At 45.2% G+C, this 20131-nt stretch overlaps 1 protein-coding gene across 1 annotated transcript; it reads right to left on the bottom strand.

Annotated features, from left to right (window-relative positions):
* Positions 1–15001: 15001 nt before the first annotated feature.
* LOC120375633 (olfactory receptor 52E4-like) lies at positions 15002–15916 on the bottom strand. The gene has a single exon (XM_039496394.1). The coding sequence runs from the start codon at positions 15839–15841 to the stop codon at positions 15002–15004; it is 840 nt and encodes a 279-aa protein (XP_039352328.1). The 5' UTR covers positions 15842–15916.
* Between the last annotated feature and the right edge of the window lie 4215 nt (positions 15917–20131).

The raw sequence follows: 20131 nt of genomic DNA, 5'->3' as shown, positions 1-20131 counted from the left end.
AGAAGAACCAGGAAAATTTAGAGAGGAACTCGAGACAGTGATTCAGTGTTACAATCCATCATGGCTGGACATTAGCCAACTCTTGAGAGTAATCCTGCCATCCAAAGTCCAAGAACAGCTACTTGCTCAGGCTGACTGGCCCAACGTGGACCCCGGAAATGGGGATGCCCGGGTGCAGGCTAGGAATCACCTCGGGATCACCATTCCAGAAATTTGCCACAGGAACATGGATTAGACAAAGATCAACAACTGTAAACAAAACAAAGGCGAGTCCCCTGCTGATTATTTAGATAGATGCTGAGCAAGCTTCCCTGGACATTAAACAAGCCCTGTCTAGTGCCCCAGCACTTGGACTTCCTGATTACACTAAACCGTTTGTTCTTTTCTGCCATGAGCGCAAAGGGTTTGCCTTAGCTGTGTTAATGCAAAAATATGGAGATAAACACCACCCACTTGCTTATTATAGCTCTGCCCTGGACGCTGTGGCAGCTGGGTTTCCTTCTAGTGTACTGGCTGTGGCGGCAGCTGCTCTATACATGCAGCTGTCTGAATCCATAGTCCTAGGGTCATCCTTGACTGTTGTGGTGCCTGATGCTGTGGCTGCTCTTCTGTTAAAATCTAAGACTCAACATCTATCTACCCCTTGCCTCACCGACTATGAACTTGTGCTGCTGTCCTTGTCTCATATTACCCTGACTTGCTGTCCCATTTTAAATCCTGCTTCCTTACTGCCTGGGCCAGAGGACGGAGAGCCCCATGATTGTGTGTCTGTGATGTCTATCCTTTCCCATCCAAGGGATGACCTCATGGATGTGCTTCTCATTTATTTTGTAGATGGCTCATGTTTGCGAGATCCTAAGGGAAATCAAGTTGCTGGCTATGCTGTGTGCTCTTTGCATTCTGCCATTGTATGTGGCCTCCTTCCCTCCCTCTGTATTTTCATCCCAGGTTGCCGAACTTGCTGCCTTAGCCCAAGTCTGTATTTTGGCACGGGATCAAGCTGTTACTATTTATACTGACTCCCGCTACGCTTTTGGAGTAGCGCATGACTATGGCCAACTGTGGAAACACAGAGGCTTCCTAACATCCTCTAGTTCCCCTATTAAAAATGTCTCTTTTGGATGCCCTTTTGTTGACCAAAGCTGTTGCTGATGTAAAATGTGTTGCTCACTGTAGACGGGCCGACTCACCCCTGCGGCGCCTCCTGCTGGTGACTCCGGGAATTAGCTCTGTCCAGTGCTGGAGCGCCCTCTGCAGGCCAGTGATCCGCCTGTCTTCAGGCTCCCCGGGTCCCTCCCTGGACCCGGTGCCCTCTTACATGGGGTGCTGCCCCCAGCAGTAACCCCTTTCACTTAGGGTCTCCCCTCCTTGGGGAACCCCCACCCTCTATCCCCACCTTGCCTCAGTATTTGGCTCCTGCCAGTCATTGTCTAGCCCCACGTCCTGGGGCAGGCTGCAGTATCAGCCTACTCATCACTGGCAAGGAGGGTTTGGACCTGCTGCCTTGGCCTACGCCTGGGCTGCCCTCTGCAACCCCCAGTACCTGTTAGCCCTCTGCTAGGCCGCAGCCTGGGGCTTTCTAGGCTGGAGCTCCCCAGCTCCTCTGCCTTTCCCCAGCCCTGCTTCACTCAGGTATCCAGTCTCTAGCTCCCTGCAGCCAGGCCCTTCTCTCTCTGAAGGCAGAGGGAGACTGTCTTCTTCTGGCTCCCTGGCCTTCTTATAAGGCCCTGTTGCTTAGTTTGGGGCATGGCCCCAGCTGCAGCCACTTCCCCCAATCAGCCCAGCCTTTAGAGCCACTGCTCTCAAGCCCTGCCAGGCCACTTTTAAACCCCTCAGGGCAGGAGCAGGATCCACCCTGCTACACTCACGAAACCCTTCATGATAAAGTTACACATGGAAATGCTTTGGCTGATTCAGCAGCCAAAACCACATCCCTTTCTGACCCTCAGGCTGCGTAAACTCTTGCTGTGATTGAGCAACCTCCACTAGCCTCCCTTGAAGACCTCGCTAAGATCCAGAACGCGGCACCGGAAGCCGAAAAAAATATTCTTGGAGTGTTGCTGGGTGTACTTTGCACCCTGATCATCTCTCATGCCCCCCGGATACTTGCCTGGTTGTACCTAAGGTGCTCGTCCCCTACTTTGCTCGCGTGAACCATGAGGTGGCACATGTAAGCAAAGGGGGGATGATTGCTGCAGTTAAACAAGACTAGTATGCACAAAAATTTTCTTCTGTAGCCCAACATTACTGTCAACAGTGTGCAGTCTGCCAGCAATATAATGTTGGAAAAACAGTCAGAGTTAGAAAGGCAGTGCATCCCCCTCCTTGGGGACCTTTTTTAAATATTCAGATTGATTTTATTCAAATGTCCAAATGCTGTCATTATGAATATATGTTAGTATTAATTGATGTTCTTTCAAGCTGGGTTGAAGCCTTACTTTGAAGGAGGGCAGATGCCAAGACTGTTGTGAAAATTTTGCTTAGGGGTCTTGTACCATGATTTGGCATACCTGTTGGTATCAACAGTGATAATGGAATTCATTTTACTTAATAGATTGTAAAAGAGTTCTGTGCAGCCTTGCAAATCCAACACAGCCTCCACTGTCCCCATCATCTGCAGTCTGCAGGGACAGTAGAATGTCAGAATGGGATTTTGAAAAACAAACTTGCCAAGATCTGTGTGGAAACAAACTTAAAATGGCCAGATGACCTTCCATTAGCATTTGTTAGATGAGGGAAACCCCAACCGAAAGACTGGACTTACCCTTCATGAAATCCTGACAAGGCGGCCGATGCAACTTCCAACAGTGCCTCCTCTGACCCTTGCCCAAATGGACATTCATTTGATGGATGATACAATGCTTAACTGTCAGGCATTAATGAAATGTGTTAGGTCTCTTTATTCACAGGTGAAGGAGGCACTACCTAAGGTTCCTGAGCAGCCCTGCCATTCATTGGAACCAGGGGTCCATCAACAAAAGACCGTTCTAACCCCATTCTGGAAAGGCCCTGTCATAGGTTTATTCCCCACTTGGAACTTTAGGGTTCACAAGATGGGGACTTGCATGGACTCCTCTAATCTAAAATCCTAGTTTAGATCCGGTTCTTGCTGCCACCAGTCAGTTTTTAAGTGTCTGACACACTCCCTGTTCCCCCAAACTTTCCCTGGGGAACACAGATTCAAACTTGAATCTCAACACAAAGGGAAACAACCCATTTCTCGCCTCCCCTCTCCTAGTGCTTAGGAGAGATACCTGGATTCAAATTCCTTGAATCAAACAAAGAGAGATTCACTTTTTCCCCCCCTCCCCTTCCCCTGAAAATCCAAGCAAGGGAAGAAATCAATCAAGTTCTAAAAGAAAAGATTTTATTAAAAGAAAGAAAGAAAGAAAGAAAGAAAGAAAGAAAGAAAGAAAGAAAGAAAGAAAGAAAGAACACTATCTCTGTAACACCAGGATGGAAAAATATTACAGGGTCTGACTTATAAACCTGGAGAGACTTCCCCCTCCCTCCTCAGAATAATCAAAGTAACAGCAAACAGAAATAAAGAATTTCTCCAGCAAACACACAATTGCAAATGCAGAAATTAAATTATAAGACTAATTCGCCTTTCTAATACTCACTATACTGAATAGAAGAAAATACTTCAGGAAACCTTGGAGAACTTGAAGATATGTCTGGTCTCTCTTAGATCCAAAAAGAGAACAAAGACCCAACAAGGAACACAGAGCTTTGAAATTATCTTGTCCCCTGATTGGTCCTCTGGTCAGGTGTTCATCAGGTTACTGAGCTTGTTAACCCTTAACTATCTGTTATGACAGGCCCTTATCAAGTTTTGCTGACTACCAACACCGCCGTGAAGTGTCAAGGCCTGACTGCCTGGACCCACGCTTCTCACTGCAAAAAGGCCCCACTGCCTCAAGATGATGCAGCTAGTAATCTCCCCTCTGCATGATCCTGCACCACAACTATACCGGGAAAGAAGAAGAAACACTCACTCTGCCAAAACTGCCAAGATCCAGAGATTCCTGACTACAAAAGACATTAAGAATTGGCCCTGGTGGAGGAGACAGAGTGTTGTAAATCAGAAGGGAGGAATTTGGAGGGACCGTGATTGGGAGTCTGGGGTTGAGTGGTGGACTGGGCTAGGCTCTGCACTTATGAACAAGTACCATCAGGCTGCACTGCCCTGCCCAATTGGCTTCCAAATCATAAATACCAAAAGTGCCTTGTTGCCACAGACACTGCCCTCACCAGCTCCTCCACAACCACTACCTCCCAAATATCAACAATCCCATGTATTCAGATGGGACTCAATGGCCAAGGCCTTCACACTGTTGGTGTCACTAGGCCTAAGTAAACCAAAGTTGTGACTACAGGCCTGGGTGAACCAGAGGTCTTCCATGCTGTGAACTTTAACCAGCCTAAGATGCTAACAGACAGCAAGCAAAATGTGTAACTGTCAGCTGTTTCAGCTTGCAGATGCAGGAGTTTGAAATAGCAGAAGCGGCGGGGAGGAGGGGGAGAGGGGGGAGAAAAATCTGTATGCGTTTGTGCTGTGAAGGCCAGAGATAAACATGTGGATGAGAACTTTTCTAACACACTGAAATGTAATGCCTAATGTAACTGCTGTTGGGAAGGGAGGGATGAGGGGAAAAACCGAACAAAAGGCTTACACAAACAAGGGGGGTATAAATGCTGGGATCCCGCCTGAGCACGGGTGTGCAGGATTTGAGAATGGTTTTTCTCCCTGGCACCTTATTTGGGCTCAAATAAACCTGGTTTTTGCTTCTCCACCCTGGTGTGATAATTAGTGCTACGCACACCGGGCAACGAACCTGCTGTTGCTCCGCCTCGGGCTCTTTGAGCCGGCAACAGTTTTGGCATCCCTGGGTGGGCTCGAGGCAAAATTGTGCCTTGCCTGGACTCCTCCAATGGCCGGTGGATGGTGGTCACAGCTGACGCCCAGCGCGCACCGGTGCCTTTACCGGGGGCCTCGGCAGAGACGCGTCAGACTGACCTTGGAGGACACAACGGTGCAACACACTCAGATAGTGGAGAAGCTGTTGCAGGCGACGGTGAGGAACCGGTCCTGTGGATAAGGTAGGAACAGTCCAGTGCTGTGAACCTTTTTTTTCCTGTTAAGACCTGGGGACGCCCAGTGTCTCCCTAGAGTATGGGGCAGGGACAGAGTACAGGCAGGGCATGGTGTACACCCTTAGAATGCATTCTGGTGAATTGGAAAGTGTTTGAATCAGATCCATTGACTAAAAGTAAACTGAAAAGATTTTATACAGTAGACTGGCCTCAGTATCAGTTAGAGAGCCAGGAAAGGTGGCCACCAGAAGGATCACTTAATTACAACATGATCCTTCAATTACTTCTGTTTTGTCAGTGAATGGGTAGCTTCTGAAGCTGTTTGTATAGAGAGCTCTTGTAAAAATCCCTCATTATATGCCCCAGAGCTGCACTGGGAGGAGGACTGTCCGTGGGAATGTCTGTCTCTGTTGGGCTCATGCCATCTGAATTTATTGACTGTGCAGCAAGATAAGATGCATCGTGGTAATAGGAAACAATGGCCTTGGTGTGTGTGTGTGTGTATACCAGTGTGAGTGTTCGTTACTGGAAGACGCCTAGACTACCCTGTGAAGCGATTGCTAATGATCAGGAGTAGTCTAACGCAAGCCCGGTAACTAGTGGATCTTTAGGAGATCCGACCCACGGTGGGCTGACTCGGCCTGGCATCGTCCGGCGAGGAAGCTGCCTGGGTCTAGGAATGTGTGAACCCATCTTCCCTCCCCACCCTTCCTTTCCGTGTGGGCTACTGACAGTCTGATCATCTCACTGGATGCAATCAGCGTACGCGGCGCCGTGTCTCCCAGAGACTAGCCGACGCTCTTTGCTGAAGGGAGGTGTAGGAGAGTCATGGTCATCCCCGTTAATCTCTCCTGTGTGAGTGCCCTGTAGGGAGAGATCCTTAGTTTATGAGCCGCTAGCGCGGACAGGGCACCCTCTCTGTGTGTGTAAGTGGAAAATGGGTAAGGGACAGTCTAAAAATTCTACCTCACCCCCTAAGGGTACCCCAGCATAGAACATGTACGTACATTATGGTCCTAAAACCTGCAGGTATTTAGAGAATTGGAATCTTCACATGCGTGAAAATCCATCTAAACAGTGCCCATTAGAAGGTATCTTCAATCTAGATAAGATCATATATCTCAGAGGAGCTTTTAATCACAAAGAAAAGCCTCTGACACAGTGTGAGCAATTTGTCTAGGAACGGGTTAATTTGAAATTCAGCGTGTCCCAGAGATGAAGGGAAAAGTTATGTGTTCAAGGTCAAGAATCAGCACAGACTATGTTAAGTACAAAAAAAAAAACCTGCTTTCAGCCCCAGCTGGTTGTGGAAAATAGAGACAGAGGCAAACCAAAGGCAATACAAGTTACAGAACTGAGATTGCATTTGCAAAGCTTAACAGTTCAGTGAGATCCAACAGTTTTTGCAACCCTGAAGCCGGACAGGCAGCTGACCTGAACTGGAATCTCTGAAAGAGACGCCGCAGGAGAGTCCAGGGTGTAAAAGAACAGCCATTCCAAGAGCAGAAACATGTTGGAAATTCTGGACAAGCTGTATACAGGATAATCTCCCGTCCACCTATTCCCCCTTCTCTGACCATTATACACAGACGTGGCCAGTCTGAATATGTGTAAGTATTAAAGTGGCTTAAGGCTTGGAGCATTCATATTTTTCCTGAGTGATGTGGGAGTGTTCCCAACACTCTCCATTGTTGTTTTATTATTTTTAATGAAGCTTTAAAATTTGGTTATATGGTGTGTTTTCTTCCCAACCTCCTGCAATGTCAGTCTGATCACCTGACATGAGGAATAAATTGGTAACAGAAATTTGTCACAGTTTGGTGAGCAATTAAGAATGGGGGAGCCCTGTAGAATTTACACCATCTATCTGTTTTACCCTTGTTATTTTATGTTTGTTTTGTTTGGTATTGTTGGTGTTATATGATAAGGATTGTATGGTTAAAGGTGAGCCCTAATAGAATAAGGAAACACTATTTAGTTTTGGTGCACTATCTGGTTTTGGTTCTGTTCTGTTTAACCGGTTACTGTTGTTTTTCTGCTCTGTTCATTTGGGCGTTAGGTGTGTGAGCGGAACTGAACTTCTCGTTCGTAATTCCTCAGGGTGGAAGCCGTGTGTGCGATGAAGCTCTGAGGTTGTATTGAGATCCTACTGTCCCGCCCCCCTGTAATGGACAATGTAATAGAAGTAGGAAAAATCTGGCTTAGACTGTAATTTTCTCTGCTCTCTGTGTAATTTTCTTTTCTGTTTAAGTGTCAGCAGACAAATGGGTGGGTCTCTGGGTAGACCCCCTAAAGGGGTTTGGATTATGTGTTAAGTAAATGACCTTTACCCAATGGCCATGTATTTTTGCCAGGTGGCAAGCCTTACTAGGGAGGACTCTGGTAGTCTTGTGAGTAGAAATGTTTTAGGGAAAAGACCAGAAGGGTGGGGGCAAGTTGAGAAGCCCAGCCTCCTAGCTAAACTGGTAGTGGATGGAAGACCAGGAAAGGGACGGTTCAGCGAGAAAAGCAGGATCGGGCCCAGGCGGGCAGGCAACAGACAGAGAGATTGGAAAACAGGTTGGAAACTTTTGAGGGTGTAGTGGAAAGAAGTGAATATAAGCATGAGGATTTCAAATACTCAGAAGGATATTTGGAATGGTGATTTGAATTGGTAAGTGGCTGTTGAAAGGCAAGCAAGTGATTTAAGGGAAAAGCAAGTGATTTTTAAGGGAAAGTGAAAAGTTAACTCTGTAGTTGCTAGGGGGAACAGCAGTTGAACTTTGTAAAATGCTAAAGAGAAAAGTTTTTGGTGTCTTTGAAATGTTTGTAAATAAATTCAGGCAAAGAAAATATGGGGTAATTCTCCTGTTTTGCCTAAAATTAACAAGAGTATTTGTATATTTTAAGTAATGATTGACTGCCCAGAAGGGATAGATCTCTGTTTTTGTCTTTCAGATAATCAAAGAAAACTAATGCCAGCTGAACAGCACTCAACATACCATGCATTTACTAACAGAGTAAAAATTATGTTTTGTGTTCTATGTTCTGTCTTGTGGTGTTTGTCTCGTGGCCAGAATTGTTGTGTTTAATATTTTTATGGGATGGTCTGATTTAAAATCAAGTGGCAGTGTTAAATTGAAATGCAGATACTTGTTTTGTTCCACTTAGAATACAAAGTGTTTGGATATATCAGAAAAATGTGATATACTAAAGTCTAATACATTTTCTTAAGTAAGAGAAAGAAATTTCATTGGCCAAATCTTTTAAGTGAAAATTGTTATTAAAATTTGCATACCAACAGTCTTTAAAAGCAAGGGCTGGGGATTGTGGGAAACTATTGGACTAGAGGTTATATTAAGTAAACTTCTCAAAGTGGGTGTGCTTGTCCTGGTTTGTTTTAAACCTCTGTAATAAGGTTATTTTAGTGAAAGGGTATATGTGGCATACATTGATTAATAAGACTAATGTACTGTATAACAGCAATGTTTGTGTGTTCATGGTATGGAAAAAGTTGTATGAGTGAAGAGTGAAAGTTTCCTTTGTAGGATAAAAGGCCAAGAAGGAAAAAGAAGAAATCGAGTTAACTGAGAAGGACACTGCTCACAGCTAAGACTTGGCTGACTACCAAGGAAAGGGGGGGATGGTTGCTGCAGTTAAACGAGATTGGTGTGCACCGGGCAGCCCACCCCCTCCTTGGGGACCTTTTGTAAATATTCAGATTGATTTTATTCAAATGTCTAAATGTTGTGGTTATGAATATGTATTAGTTTTAGTTGATGTATTTACCAAATGGGTTGAAGCTTTTTCCTGCAGGAAAGCAGATCCCAGGACTGTTGTGAAATTTTGCTTAAAGATTTTGTACCATGTTTTGGCATCCCTGTGAGTATCAACAGTGATCGTGGAACTGATTTTACTGGACAGATGGTAAAGGAGTTATGTGCAGCTTTGCAGATACAACACAACCTTCACTGCCCTCACTTGGGACAGTGGAACGCCAGAACGGGACTTTAAAAAATAAACTGGCCAAGATTTGTGCTGAGACAAACTTAAAGTGGCCAGATGCCCTTCCTTTGGCACTGATGAGTATAAGAGCCATTCCCAAACGAAAGACTGGACTCAGCCCTCATGAAATTTTGACAGGATGCCCAATGCGACTACCAGCTGTACCCCCACTAACCCTGGCTCAGATGGACATTCATTTGATGGATGACATAATGCTTAAGTATTGTCAGGCACTAATGAAATGTGTTAAGTCTTTTTATACACAGGTGAAGGAAGCACTACCGAAGGATCCTGTGCAACCCTGCCACTCCTTGGAACCAGGAGACTGGGTCTACATAAAGATCCATCAACGAAAGACTGCCTTGGCTCCACGCTGGAAAGGCCCTTTCCAAGTCCTGTTGACTACCAACACCTCTGTGAAGTGCCAAAGACTGACTGCCTGGACCCAGGATTCTCACTGCAAAAAGACCCCTCCACATCGGAAAAATTTTCCTATTGATGATTAGCCTATTCTTTCTTCTAGTTCTACTGTGCTTCTGGACAGCAGGGAAAAAGGACAAGGTGACGTGCTTGTAACCTCTCTCTTGTCCAATGACAGACCAACTGTGCCTTTAGACTTTTCTAGAAAAAGCAAAGCCATTACAGGGTGATATGTGCTGGCAACCTCTCCCCTGTAGGATGCTAAACCACAATTGTTTTGGACAAGAAGAAGAAACACTCACTCCACTGACATTGCCAAAGTCCAGGAATTCCTGACTAAAAGGACATTAAGAACTGACCCTGGTGAAGAAACAAAGAATTGTACACTGGCAAGAAGAAATTTATGGGACCCATGCTTGGGAATGTGGTATTAATTGGATTTTGGGGTTTAATCTACAGGCTGCGCCCTGTGTTTTGGATAAATCCTTCAGTATGTAATAACATTGTCCTTATCAGGTTTTCAAATCACTTCTACATACCCAGATTGCTCACAAGGGGCTGCCATTAGATTAGCACAACAGAGGGCCTGGGTTAAGAGAATTGAGCAGATCCCTGTGGGCTAGGGCCAATATCTCAAAAGCCAAGAACATGATAAGAAATTGAGCCAACTAGAAAAGTCTACTAGCCTTATTCTTGAAACTCAACTATCTTAAGTACAGGCTGGAGTTGGTGAGTTACATGTCATTTCCACCCTTAGTTCTATGACCCAGAAGTTACTGACAGAGATGGTATTGAATATCACTGAGGCTGGGAAGGCATTGCAGTGGGATCTAGTATGTTTAGAAATTCAGGATTTCAAGTGATCTTGAGCACCAGACTTGGCCCACTGCCCTTACAGACACAACAGGAGTACCATCTGATCTGTGGTCATGGAGACATACTTGGACACTTTCTGGATGGAAGTGTGGACATTCACAGTGCTCCTTCCAAGCATATGGACCGGTTAGGGTGGGTGTGGGCTCCCACATACCGAATCCTGCTGGGTCCATGGGGAGCATGCATATGGGACTAAATTATTCGCCAAGACATCTGGGAAATTAAACCACTTGGTATACCTACCTGATTTGTAGTCAGTGCCCCAATCCCTTAGTTGTTAAATGAACATTCCACTCTTTTGTCCATGCGTTCATTCTTGGGTTGGGGGTGACTAAGCTCAAAAGAACAGTTGTAACTATTTTTGCAGAGCTTGCTTCATTGCTTTTTGTCTTTAAAGTTTGAGGAGACTCGCCAAAAGTTTGTTGAGTATTCTCAAAGGGGGGAATTGTTGGTGTCACTAGGCCTAAGTAAACCAAAGTTGTGACTACAGGCCTGAGTGAACCAGAGGTCTTCCATGCTGTGAACTTTAACCAGCCTAAGATGCTAACAGACAGCAAGCAAAATGTGTAACTGTCAGCTGTTTCAGCTTGCAGATGCAGGAGTTTGAAATAGCAGAAGCGGCGGGGAGGAGGGGGAGAGGGGGGAGAAAAATCTGTATGCGTTTGTGCTGTGAAGGCCAGAGATAAACATGCGGATGAGAACTTTTCTAACACGCTGAAATGTAATGCCTAATGTAACTGCTGTTGGGAAGGGAGGGGTGAGGGGAAAAACCGAACAAAAGGCTTACACAAAAAAGGGGGGTATAAATGCTGGGATCCCGCCTGCGCGCGGGTGTGCAGGATTTGAGAATGGTTTTTCTCCCTGGCACCTTATTTGGGCTCAAATAAACCTGGTTTTTGCTTCTCCACCCTGGTGTGATAATTAGTGCTACGCACACTGGGCAACGAACATGCTGTTGCTCCGCCTCGGGCTCTTTGAGCCGGCAACAACACCTTAGTGATTTATTTAAATATTGTTTGGAAAAATTATTTTATAAGGTTCAAAGTATCTCATACAAGCGAAAGATTGAGTGGAAAACAGATGGGTCAGTAGAGATAGAAGTGTATGAGATCACTACAAACAAGCTTCAAGAATACGTCATTGAGATGAGTGGGTTTCATAACGGGATTGACATGATGGCCGTTCCCAGAGCCTGCAATATACTGGAAGGAAGGGGTCCTCATTGTTATTTGCTTACCCAAGTAGTAAATGATCAAATTCACACTCAGAAAGTGTGTTCCACTGATGGCAATTTTACCTGTACTGAAGTAATCCCGATAACCAGTAACTTAACCTGCACGATACTGCAGCATTCCTCTTCCGATGCCCTTAATGGTGAAGCTTCTCGGAGCCATATGAGAATTGTTTACCAACAAATGTAGTATGACACTGTACCAAAGGGAGAGGTGCTAGGATATCAGTGGACAATAGTTAATGCCACACTAGGGATTGTAACATTCACACTGCCATTATCCAGTTTTCAGGTCACTTCTGTATACCCTAATTGCTCCAAGAGGGCTGCCATTTGGTTAGCAGAGTAAAGGGCATGGGTCTTCTCAAGAAGGAAAAGAAATTTGAGTGCCAATAGTGCAGCAGCAGTCTGGACTCTTTACAAGGGCCAACAGCATGAGGAAAAACTAGGGCAGCTGGAGAAAGCCACGGGATTTATTACTGGAGCACATGTACAGGCTGGAATCGATGAACTGCATGGTATATCCACCCTCAGCTCCATAACCCAGGAATTGCTAACAAGGATGGTAATTAACATCACTGAGGCAGGGAAGGTATTGCAGTGGGATTTGGCCTGCTCAGAGTTTCAGGGTTTCCTGAATGAACAACTGATGGCCATTCAGAGTGATCTTGAGCATCAGACTTGGCCCACTGCCCTTACAAATACTTTGGGGATGCCATCTGAATTGTGGCCTTGGAGACATACTTGGAGGTTTTCAGGGTGGAAATGCAGACACTTTCAGTGCTCCTTCCAAGCGGTAAGGGCCAGTCGGAGGGGTGTGGGTTCCCACATACCGAATCCTGCCAGGTCCGTGGGGAGGATGCATGTGGGATTGGGTAATTCACTGCGATGTTTGGAAAATTAAACCACCTGGTGAACCTAGCCAATTTATTCTTGGTGCTCTTGGAATAACACCTGATATTTGGATACAGATAGGAAGCCAACGGACACTCTGAGTGCTAGAACCTCCACAGCTTCAGTGTGAACAAAAATTGAAACAAGGAGAAGTTGTCATGGTTCATGACAACATTTGTTGGGAAGGCATGGGACGAGCAACTATGCTGGCAGGGCACCCGATCTTTCAGGCTAATGATACAGAAGCTGATTTAAAGGATAGGTTACAAACCATAGTTAGTAATTCCGCAAGTGGTCCCTCCCTGAATGTTTGTTTAAATCACTTGGTGGTGGCAGCAACACCGTCCAAGTTCAAGGAAAGGAATTTGCACCTTGGGGAAGTTTTTAACCTAAGCTGGTGGAATATAAGCTCAGGGGGTCTTTCATGTGGGTCCCAACATCTGTAGACCAGAGTTAAGAGTGGGGAGGGAACCCTGACAGTACCCTACATCACAAAGAAAGGAGAGCTCCTGGCAACATGGAGAATCATAGAATCATAGAATCTCAGGATTGGAAGGGACCTCAGGAGGACCTCAAAGCAGGACCAAACCCAACTACATCAACCCAGCCAGGGCTTTGTCAAGCCTGACCTTAAAAACCTCTAAGGAAGGTGATTCCACCACCTCCTTAGGTAACCCATTCCAGTTCTTCACCACCCTACTAGTGAAAACGTTTTTCCTAATGTCCAACCTAAACCTCCTCCTCTGCAACTTGAGACCATTACTCCTTGTTCTGTCATCTTCTACCACTGAGAACAGTCTAGATCAATCCTCTTTGGAACCCCCTTTCAGGTAGTTGGAAGCAGCTATCAAATCCCCCCTCATTCTTCTCTTCTGCAGACTAAACAATCCCAGTTCCCTCAGCTTCTCCTCATAAGTCATGTGCTCCAGCCCCCTAATCATTTTTGTTGCCCTCCACTGGACTCTCTTCAATTTATCCACATCCTGCTTGTAGTGTGGGGCCCCAAACTGGACACAGTACTCCAAATGAGGCCTCACCAGTGCTGAGTAGAGGGGAATGATCTTATCCCTCGATCTGCTGGAAATGCCCCTACTTTTTGCAGGAGGGGTCTGGGCCATCCGTTGCTAGGAGACAGAGTGTCAGGTATTCCGATGCCCTGGCCTTTTGCTTTGCTAGATACTTAAGATCTGCAGCCAGCACCCCAGTGAGAAGAGTCGCACTTCGTCACAGTGCCGCAGAAAGGGAAAGGGAGCTGGAGGGAAGCGAGCAGCCCCTAAAGGGTCAGGGAGGGGAGAGAAAAAAACCTCCCCCTGAGGTTTGTCCAAGGACAGGGAAAAAGGAAGCAACCCCTGGATGGCAGCAGGATGGAAGATGGAGAGGACAAAAATGAGTAGCATTTCTCTCCACATTCCCCCTAACAGCTCCTGACTCCGCTCTGTGGCTGTGGCTAGGGCTTGGGGCAGCCTGAAGTGAGGGCTTCTTCTGCCGCTGCAGCCCGGGACCTTCCCTTCCCCTGACAGCTCCGATTGGGGTTGGAGGCTTGAACTCCTGCCAGATGAAGCTGAGGCAGTCTGGGCTTGGGGTTTTTGCCTCCTTCTGTGGAGCTGCTCCACATGAATCACAGGCTGATTGTCATCTTCTGTTCATTCCCTCTGAAGCACCTGGCACTGGGCACTGTCAGAAGACAGGATACTGGGCTACATGGACCATTGGTTTTACCCAGTATGGCCATTCTGAACTTCTTCTTTAGACCCCAGATGTATCCCACTATTCCCTACTCCCCTCCCAGAGCTGAGATAGATCCCAGGAGTGCTGATTGGATCTCTCTCTGCACAGAGTTAGGAAGAAAGTAAGAATAAAAATTACAATATTAACACTAACCAGTGCCCCTTAAGTGACTTGCTGTAAAATGTGAGAACATATTGTTTTTTAGAGATGACTGTGTCACGGCTGACAAGGGGAGGGGAAGACAGGAGCAAGTGACAGGGGCAATGTCCTGGGGAGAAGACACACAGCACGGTCAAGGTTTTACAGAAGAGATGGGGCAAGATTGTAATTCCAGAGATGCAGCTACCAACAATTAGAAAGGTGGCAACCCAGTGTATTGTACATAGACTAAGCAGCAAAGAATCCTGTGGCACCTTATAGACTAACAGACATTTTTCAGCATGAGCTTTCCTGGGTGAATACCTTGCCTTGTATCCGAAGAAGTGGGTATTCACCCAGGAAAGCTCATGCTGAAAAACATCTGTTAGTCTATAAGGTGCCACAGGATTCTTTGCTGCTTTTACAGAACCAGACTAACACGGCTACCCCTCTGATACTGTACATAGACTGACTCCCCAGTTCATCACATTGACACAGCACAGTAAGGACAGGGAAGTGTTTAATGTCTCTCTGTCTGTCCAGGAAGTGATTCAGGGAAGAGGCCTCAGTACCATGCACCAGCCAGCTCTGCAAAGAGCTCAATCTGAGAGCTAGAGCACAAGGAGCAAACATTTAGGTGTCCTTATGAGAAAAGAGCTGGATCAGCCTGCCCCGGATCTGCTCGGTCCTCACCCCGTAAATGATGGGGTGCAGCACGGGGGGCACCAGCTGGTACACACTGGTAATAAGAATGTGGAAATGAAGTGGCACATTCTGGCCAAACCGCTGAATGAGAGAGGAGACAAAATCTGGGATGTACAAAGCTGAGATGGCACAAAGATGAGAGATGCAGGTACGAAAAGTTTTGAGCCGGGCATCCTTTGTGGGGAGGCGGAAGATGGCCCGGAGGATCAGAGTGTACGACACGGTGATAAAAAACACATCCATTCCACTCACCGAGATAAGATTAAACAACCCATAGTAACTACTGATGCGAATGTCAGCGCAGGCCAGTTTCACCACGCCTATATGCCCACATTGGAAGTGGGGGATGATGTTGGTTCTGCAATATGGCCACTGCCTCGCCAGGAAGGGATAGGGTAATGTGATTATTCCACTACGCAGTACCACAGCCAGGCCTATCTTGGCCACGACAGAGTTTTTCAGGATCATGGTATATCTCATAGGATTGCAGATGGCCACATAGCGATCAAAAGCCATGGCCACGAGGATTCCAGACTCCATCTTTGAGAAGGAGTGAATGAAGTACATCTGGGTGAGGCAGGCACTGAAACTGATCTCCCTGGATTTGAACCAGAAGATGCTCAGCATTTTGGGTACGGTGGATGTGGACATGACAAGGTCGCTGACAGCCAGCATGCAGAGGAAATAGTACATGGGCTCATGAAGGCTCAGCTCCTTCTTCACAATGAACAGGATGGTGAAGTTCCCCAACACGGCTATGGCGTACATACCACAGAGAGGAATGGAGATCCAGACGTGGGCTGCCTCCAGGCCAGGAATGCCAAGTAGGATGAAGGTGGAGGGGTTGGTGAAGTCGGTTCTGTTAGAATCTGACATGGCATAGGGGAGAAAGTGTCCAATTCTGAGGCATAAGGGTGTCTGAGGACCTTGGTTGATGGTTGCAGTAGAAATGCCTGAATGGAGAGACAACGTTAATATGAGACTCCAGTAGTGGAGGCTGTTCTCATGGGAGTAGAAGATTGATCTCTCTTAACACATTGAAAAATTACATTTTCATTATTCAGAGAAAATAACTATAAACAATGACCCTACTGAATACAATTCCATATTTGTATTGTGCTCCCTGCATTAAGAATTCCTACATTTTTTGGTGGGGGAACCTTTAGAGGAACCAGCAGGAAACACAAGTGTGGATACTGGTTTTCCATTATTGTTCCTTAATGCAATGAGAGCCAGGATAAGAAGTCCATACTGAAGGGATTTCCCCAATCATCCGGTTGCTCAAAATCAGAGAGGGGAAAAAAAACAAGCTTTTGGGATGACATGCCGAGAGAAACATCCCAACTAGAACATACCTTAGGGGAAGGACCTGGGCACAATTGGTAGCAGCTCAAGAGAATCACCTGCTCATTCAAAGTAGTGGACAAAAGAAAACAATGTTCAGATCACTAAGATATGGGATGTAGCATAACACACTGAAGATATTTTTTCAGTTTGGTCACCCAGTTTCTATTAAGGACAGAAAAGTCTGGGACTCTTTATTTTTCACAAGAGACAAAGATCATAGAATCATAGAATCTCAGGGTTGGAAGGGACCTCAGAAGGTCATCTAGTCCAACCCCCTGCTCAAAGCAGGACCAAACCCAACCAAATCATCCCAGCCAGGGATTTGTCAAGCCTGACCTTAAAAACCTCCAAGGAAGGAGATTCCACCACCTCCCTAGGTAACGCATTCCAGTTCTTCACCACCCTACTAGTGAAAAAGTTTTTCCTTATTTCCAACCTAAACCTCCCCCTCTGCAACTTGAGACCTTTACTCCTTGTTCTGTCATCTTCTACCACTGAGAACAGTCTAGATCCATCCTCTTTTGAACCCCCTTTCAGGTAGTTGAAAGCAGCTATCAAATCCCCCCTCATTCTTCTCTTCTGCAGACTAAACAATCCCAGTTCCCTCAGCCTCTCCTCATAAGTCATGTGATTGGCCCAATCCTCTAATTTGTCTAGGTCCCTCTGTATCCTATCCCTACCACTCCTCCCAGTTTAATGTCATCTGCAAACTTGCTAAGGGTGCAGTCCACACCATCCTCCAGATCGTTAATGAAGATATTGAACAAATCCGGCCCCAGCACTGACCCTTGGGGCACTCCACTTGATACCGGCTGCCAACTAGACATGGAACCAATGATCACTACCCGTTGAGCCCAACCATCTAGCCAGTTTTCTATCCACCTTACCGTCCATTCATCCAGCCCAGACTTCTTTAACTTGCTGGCAAGAATACTGTGGGAGACTGCATCAGAAGCTTTGGTAAAGTCCAGAAATAGCACATCCACTGCTTTCCCCTCATCCACAGAGCCGGTTATCTCATCATAGAAGGCAATTAAGTTAGTCAGGCATGACTTGCCCTGGTTGAAAGCATGCTGACTGTTCCTGATCACTTTCCCCTCCTTTAAGTGGTTCAGGATTGATTCCTTGAGGACCTGTTCCATGCTTTTTCCAGGGACTGAGGTGAGACTGACTGGCCTGTAGTTCCCTGGATCTTCCTTCTTCCCTTTTTTAAAGATGGGCACTACATGAGCTTTTTTCCAGTCATCCGGGACCTCCCCCATTCGCCATGATTTTTCAAAGATAATGGCCAATGGCTCTGCAATCTCATCAGCCAACTCCTTTAGCACCCTCGGATGCAGTGCTTCCGGCCCCATGGACTTGTGCTCATCCATCTTTTCTAAATAGTCCCGAACTACTTCTTTCTCCACAGAGAGCTGGTCACCTCCTCCCCATACCGTGCTGCAGAGTGCAGCTGTCTGGGAGCTGACCTTGTCTGTGAAGACAGGGGCAAAAAAAGCATTGAGTACACTAGCTTTCTCCACATCCTCTGTCACTAGGTTCCCTCCCTCATTCAACAAGGGGTCCACACTTTCCTTGACTTTCTTCTTGTTGCTAACATACCTAAAGAATCCCTTCTTGTTACTCCTAACATCTCCGGCTAGCTGCAACTGCAACAGATGTGGACATATGATATAGGAGAGGAAAATAAAAAAATGAAACTGATTTACATTCAAATGGACAGTTCCCAACCAGTACTATCGATAGACACTTAGAGCTCCAAGAGGACTAATTCCCTACAGATGAGGGAAATTGTCAGCAAATCTGATCGAGAGGAAAAATTTAGACAGAAAAATATGAATGAATATTGGTAATTCTTTGATAACATTTTATTAGACATCAGACAATAAAAAATTCCAGAATCAACAAAGTGAACAACTTTGGGTAAAAACTCAGTTCAGTGGTAAAGTGAAGGCAACAATTAGAGGGAGGGGAGAAATATGTAACAAAGAGGAAAAAGGGAAAATAGCTGGCCAGCAATAGAAATCGGAAGTTAGGACATTAAGTCATCTGGGAAAAGTCGATGTGTGGCAGTGCTATGAATCACAAAAAGGAGGTTATTTATTATATTAAGAACAAATGAAATTCTAAAAAAGATTTATGTCAATTCCAATATATGTTATTTATAAAGTATTAAAAAATAAATGAAAGTGTTGGATTTTTTTTCATAAAAGAGTTGACAAGGTTAAGAAACAATGGAAAAGCTGTTATCAGATTAGTTAAAAAAAAGTCTAGAAATGTAATTAATGCCAGTCAACAATGGGATGTAACTTAAACAGATCCTGTCAAATAAACTTTATTTCATCCTTTTATGAGAATACACATTGGTTGATCAAGAGTACACATTTGGTGGATCAGTCGAACAATGTTGATGCAACGAACCTTGATTTCTCAGAGGCCTTTGATTTAGTAGTGGAAAATATTTAGTCGATGAGTTGGAGCAGGGAAAGTATTTTACCTCTGCATATGGCATTGATGAAAGAAAATGCATCCAGTTCTGGGGTCCACATTTTAAAAAAGATGTTAAAAACATGGAGAAGGTGCAGAGAAGACACAGAACAATGATTGGAGGATAGAGTAAATGCCGGATCATTAGACTTGAAGGTGTATATCTCTTTAACTTATCAAAAAGGTGATCAAGCAGAGACTTTAATTTGGAGAAAATCATGGGTAATAGGCTCTATAATCTAGCAGACAAAGGCTGAACAAGACCAAAGGGCTGGAAGCTGAAGCCAGGCAAATTCCAGCTCGAAATTAGGGCCAAATATTTTGCAGTGAGGGTGTTTAACCATTGTTTGTTTTGGTTTCCTCCAAGATGGTTGGTGGTGTTTGGACACCTGAAATAGAGAATGCCAGTGAAAATGGGGTAGATTCATCTACTAAAATAAGGAAAGAACAAGGTAAAAGTCACTTGGACGAGTTAGATGTCTTCAAGTCACCAGGGCCTGACTAAATGCAACCTAGAATATTCTGAGGGAACTAACTGAGGAGATATCTGAGCCATTAGCTATTATCTTTGAGAAGTCATGGGAGACAGGTGAGATTCCAGAAGACTGGAAAAGAACACATATAGTGTCTATCTATAAAGAGGGAAATAAGGGAAGATCAGGTTATTACAGAACAGCCAGCTTAACTTTTGTACAAGGTAAGATAATGGAGCAAATAATCATGCAATCAATTTGCAAACCTCTAGAGGATAATAAAGTGATTAGTGATAGTCAGCATGGATTCAACAAGCCCTGTGGATGTAGGGAAGCAGTAGCTGTGGTATATATAGACCATAGTACAGCTTTTGATACAGTCTTGCATAACCTTTTCATTGATGAACTAGCGAAATACAACCTAGATGGAGCTACTATAAGGTGTGTGCATAACTGGTTGAAAAAAAATGCTCCCAGAGAGTAGTTATCAATGGCTCACAGTCAGGCTCAAAGGGCCATAACAAGTGGGGTTCCGCAGGGACCAGTTCTGGGTCCCGTTCTTTTCAATGTCTTCAGCAATGATTCAGATCATGGCATAGAGTATAAACTAGTTAAATTTGCAGATGATAGTAAGTTGAGAGGGGTTGCAAGTCTTTAGAGAATCAGATAAACATTCAAACTGATCTGGAAAAACTGGAGAAAAGGATGATTAATGGTCTTGAAAACACAATGTATGAGGAAAGACTGGAAG

The sequence above is a fragment of the Mauremys reevesii genome, linkage group 1, assembly GCF_016161935.1.
Source record: "Mauremys reevesii isolate NIE-2019 linkage group 1, ASM1616193v1, whole genome shotgun sequence".
NCBI lineage: Eukaryota > Metazoa > Chordata > Testudines > Geoemydidae > Mauremys > Mauremys reevesii.
This window is presented reverse-complemented; position numbering and strand designations above follow the sequence as displayed.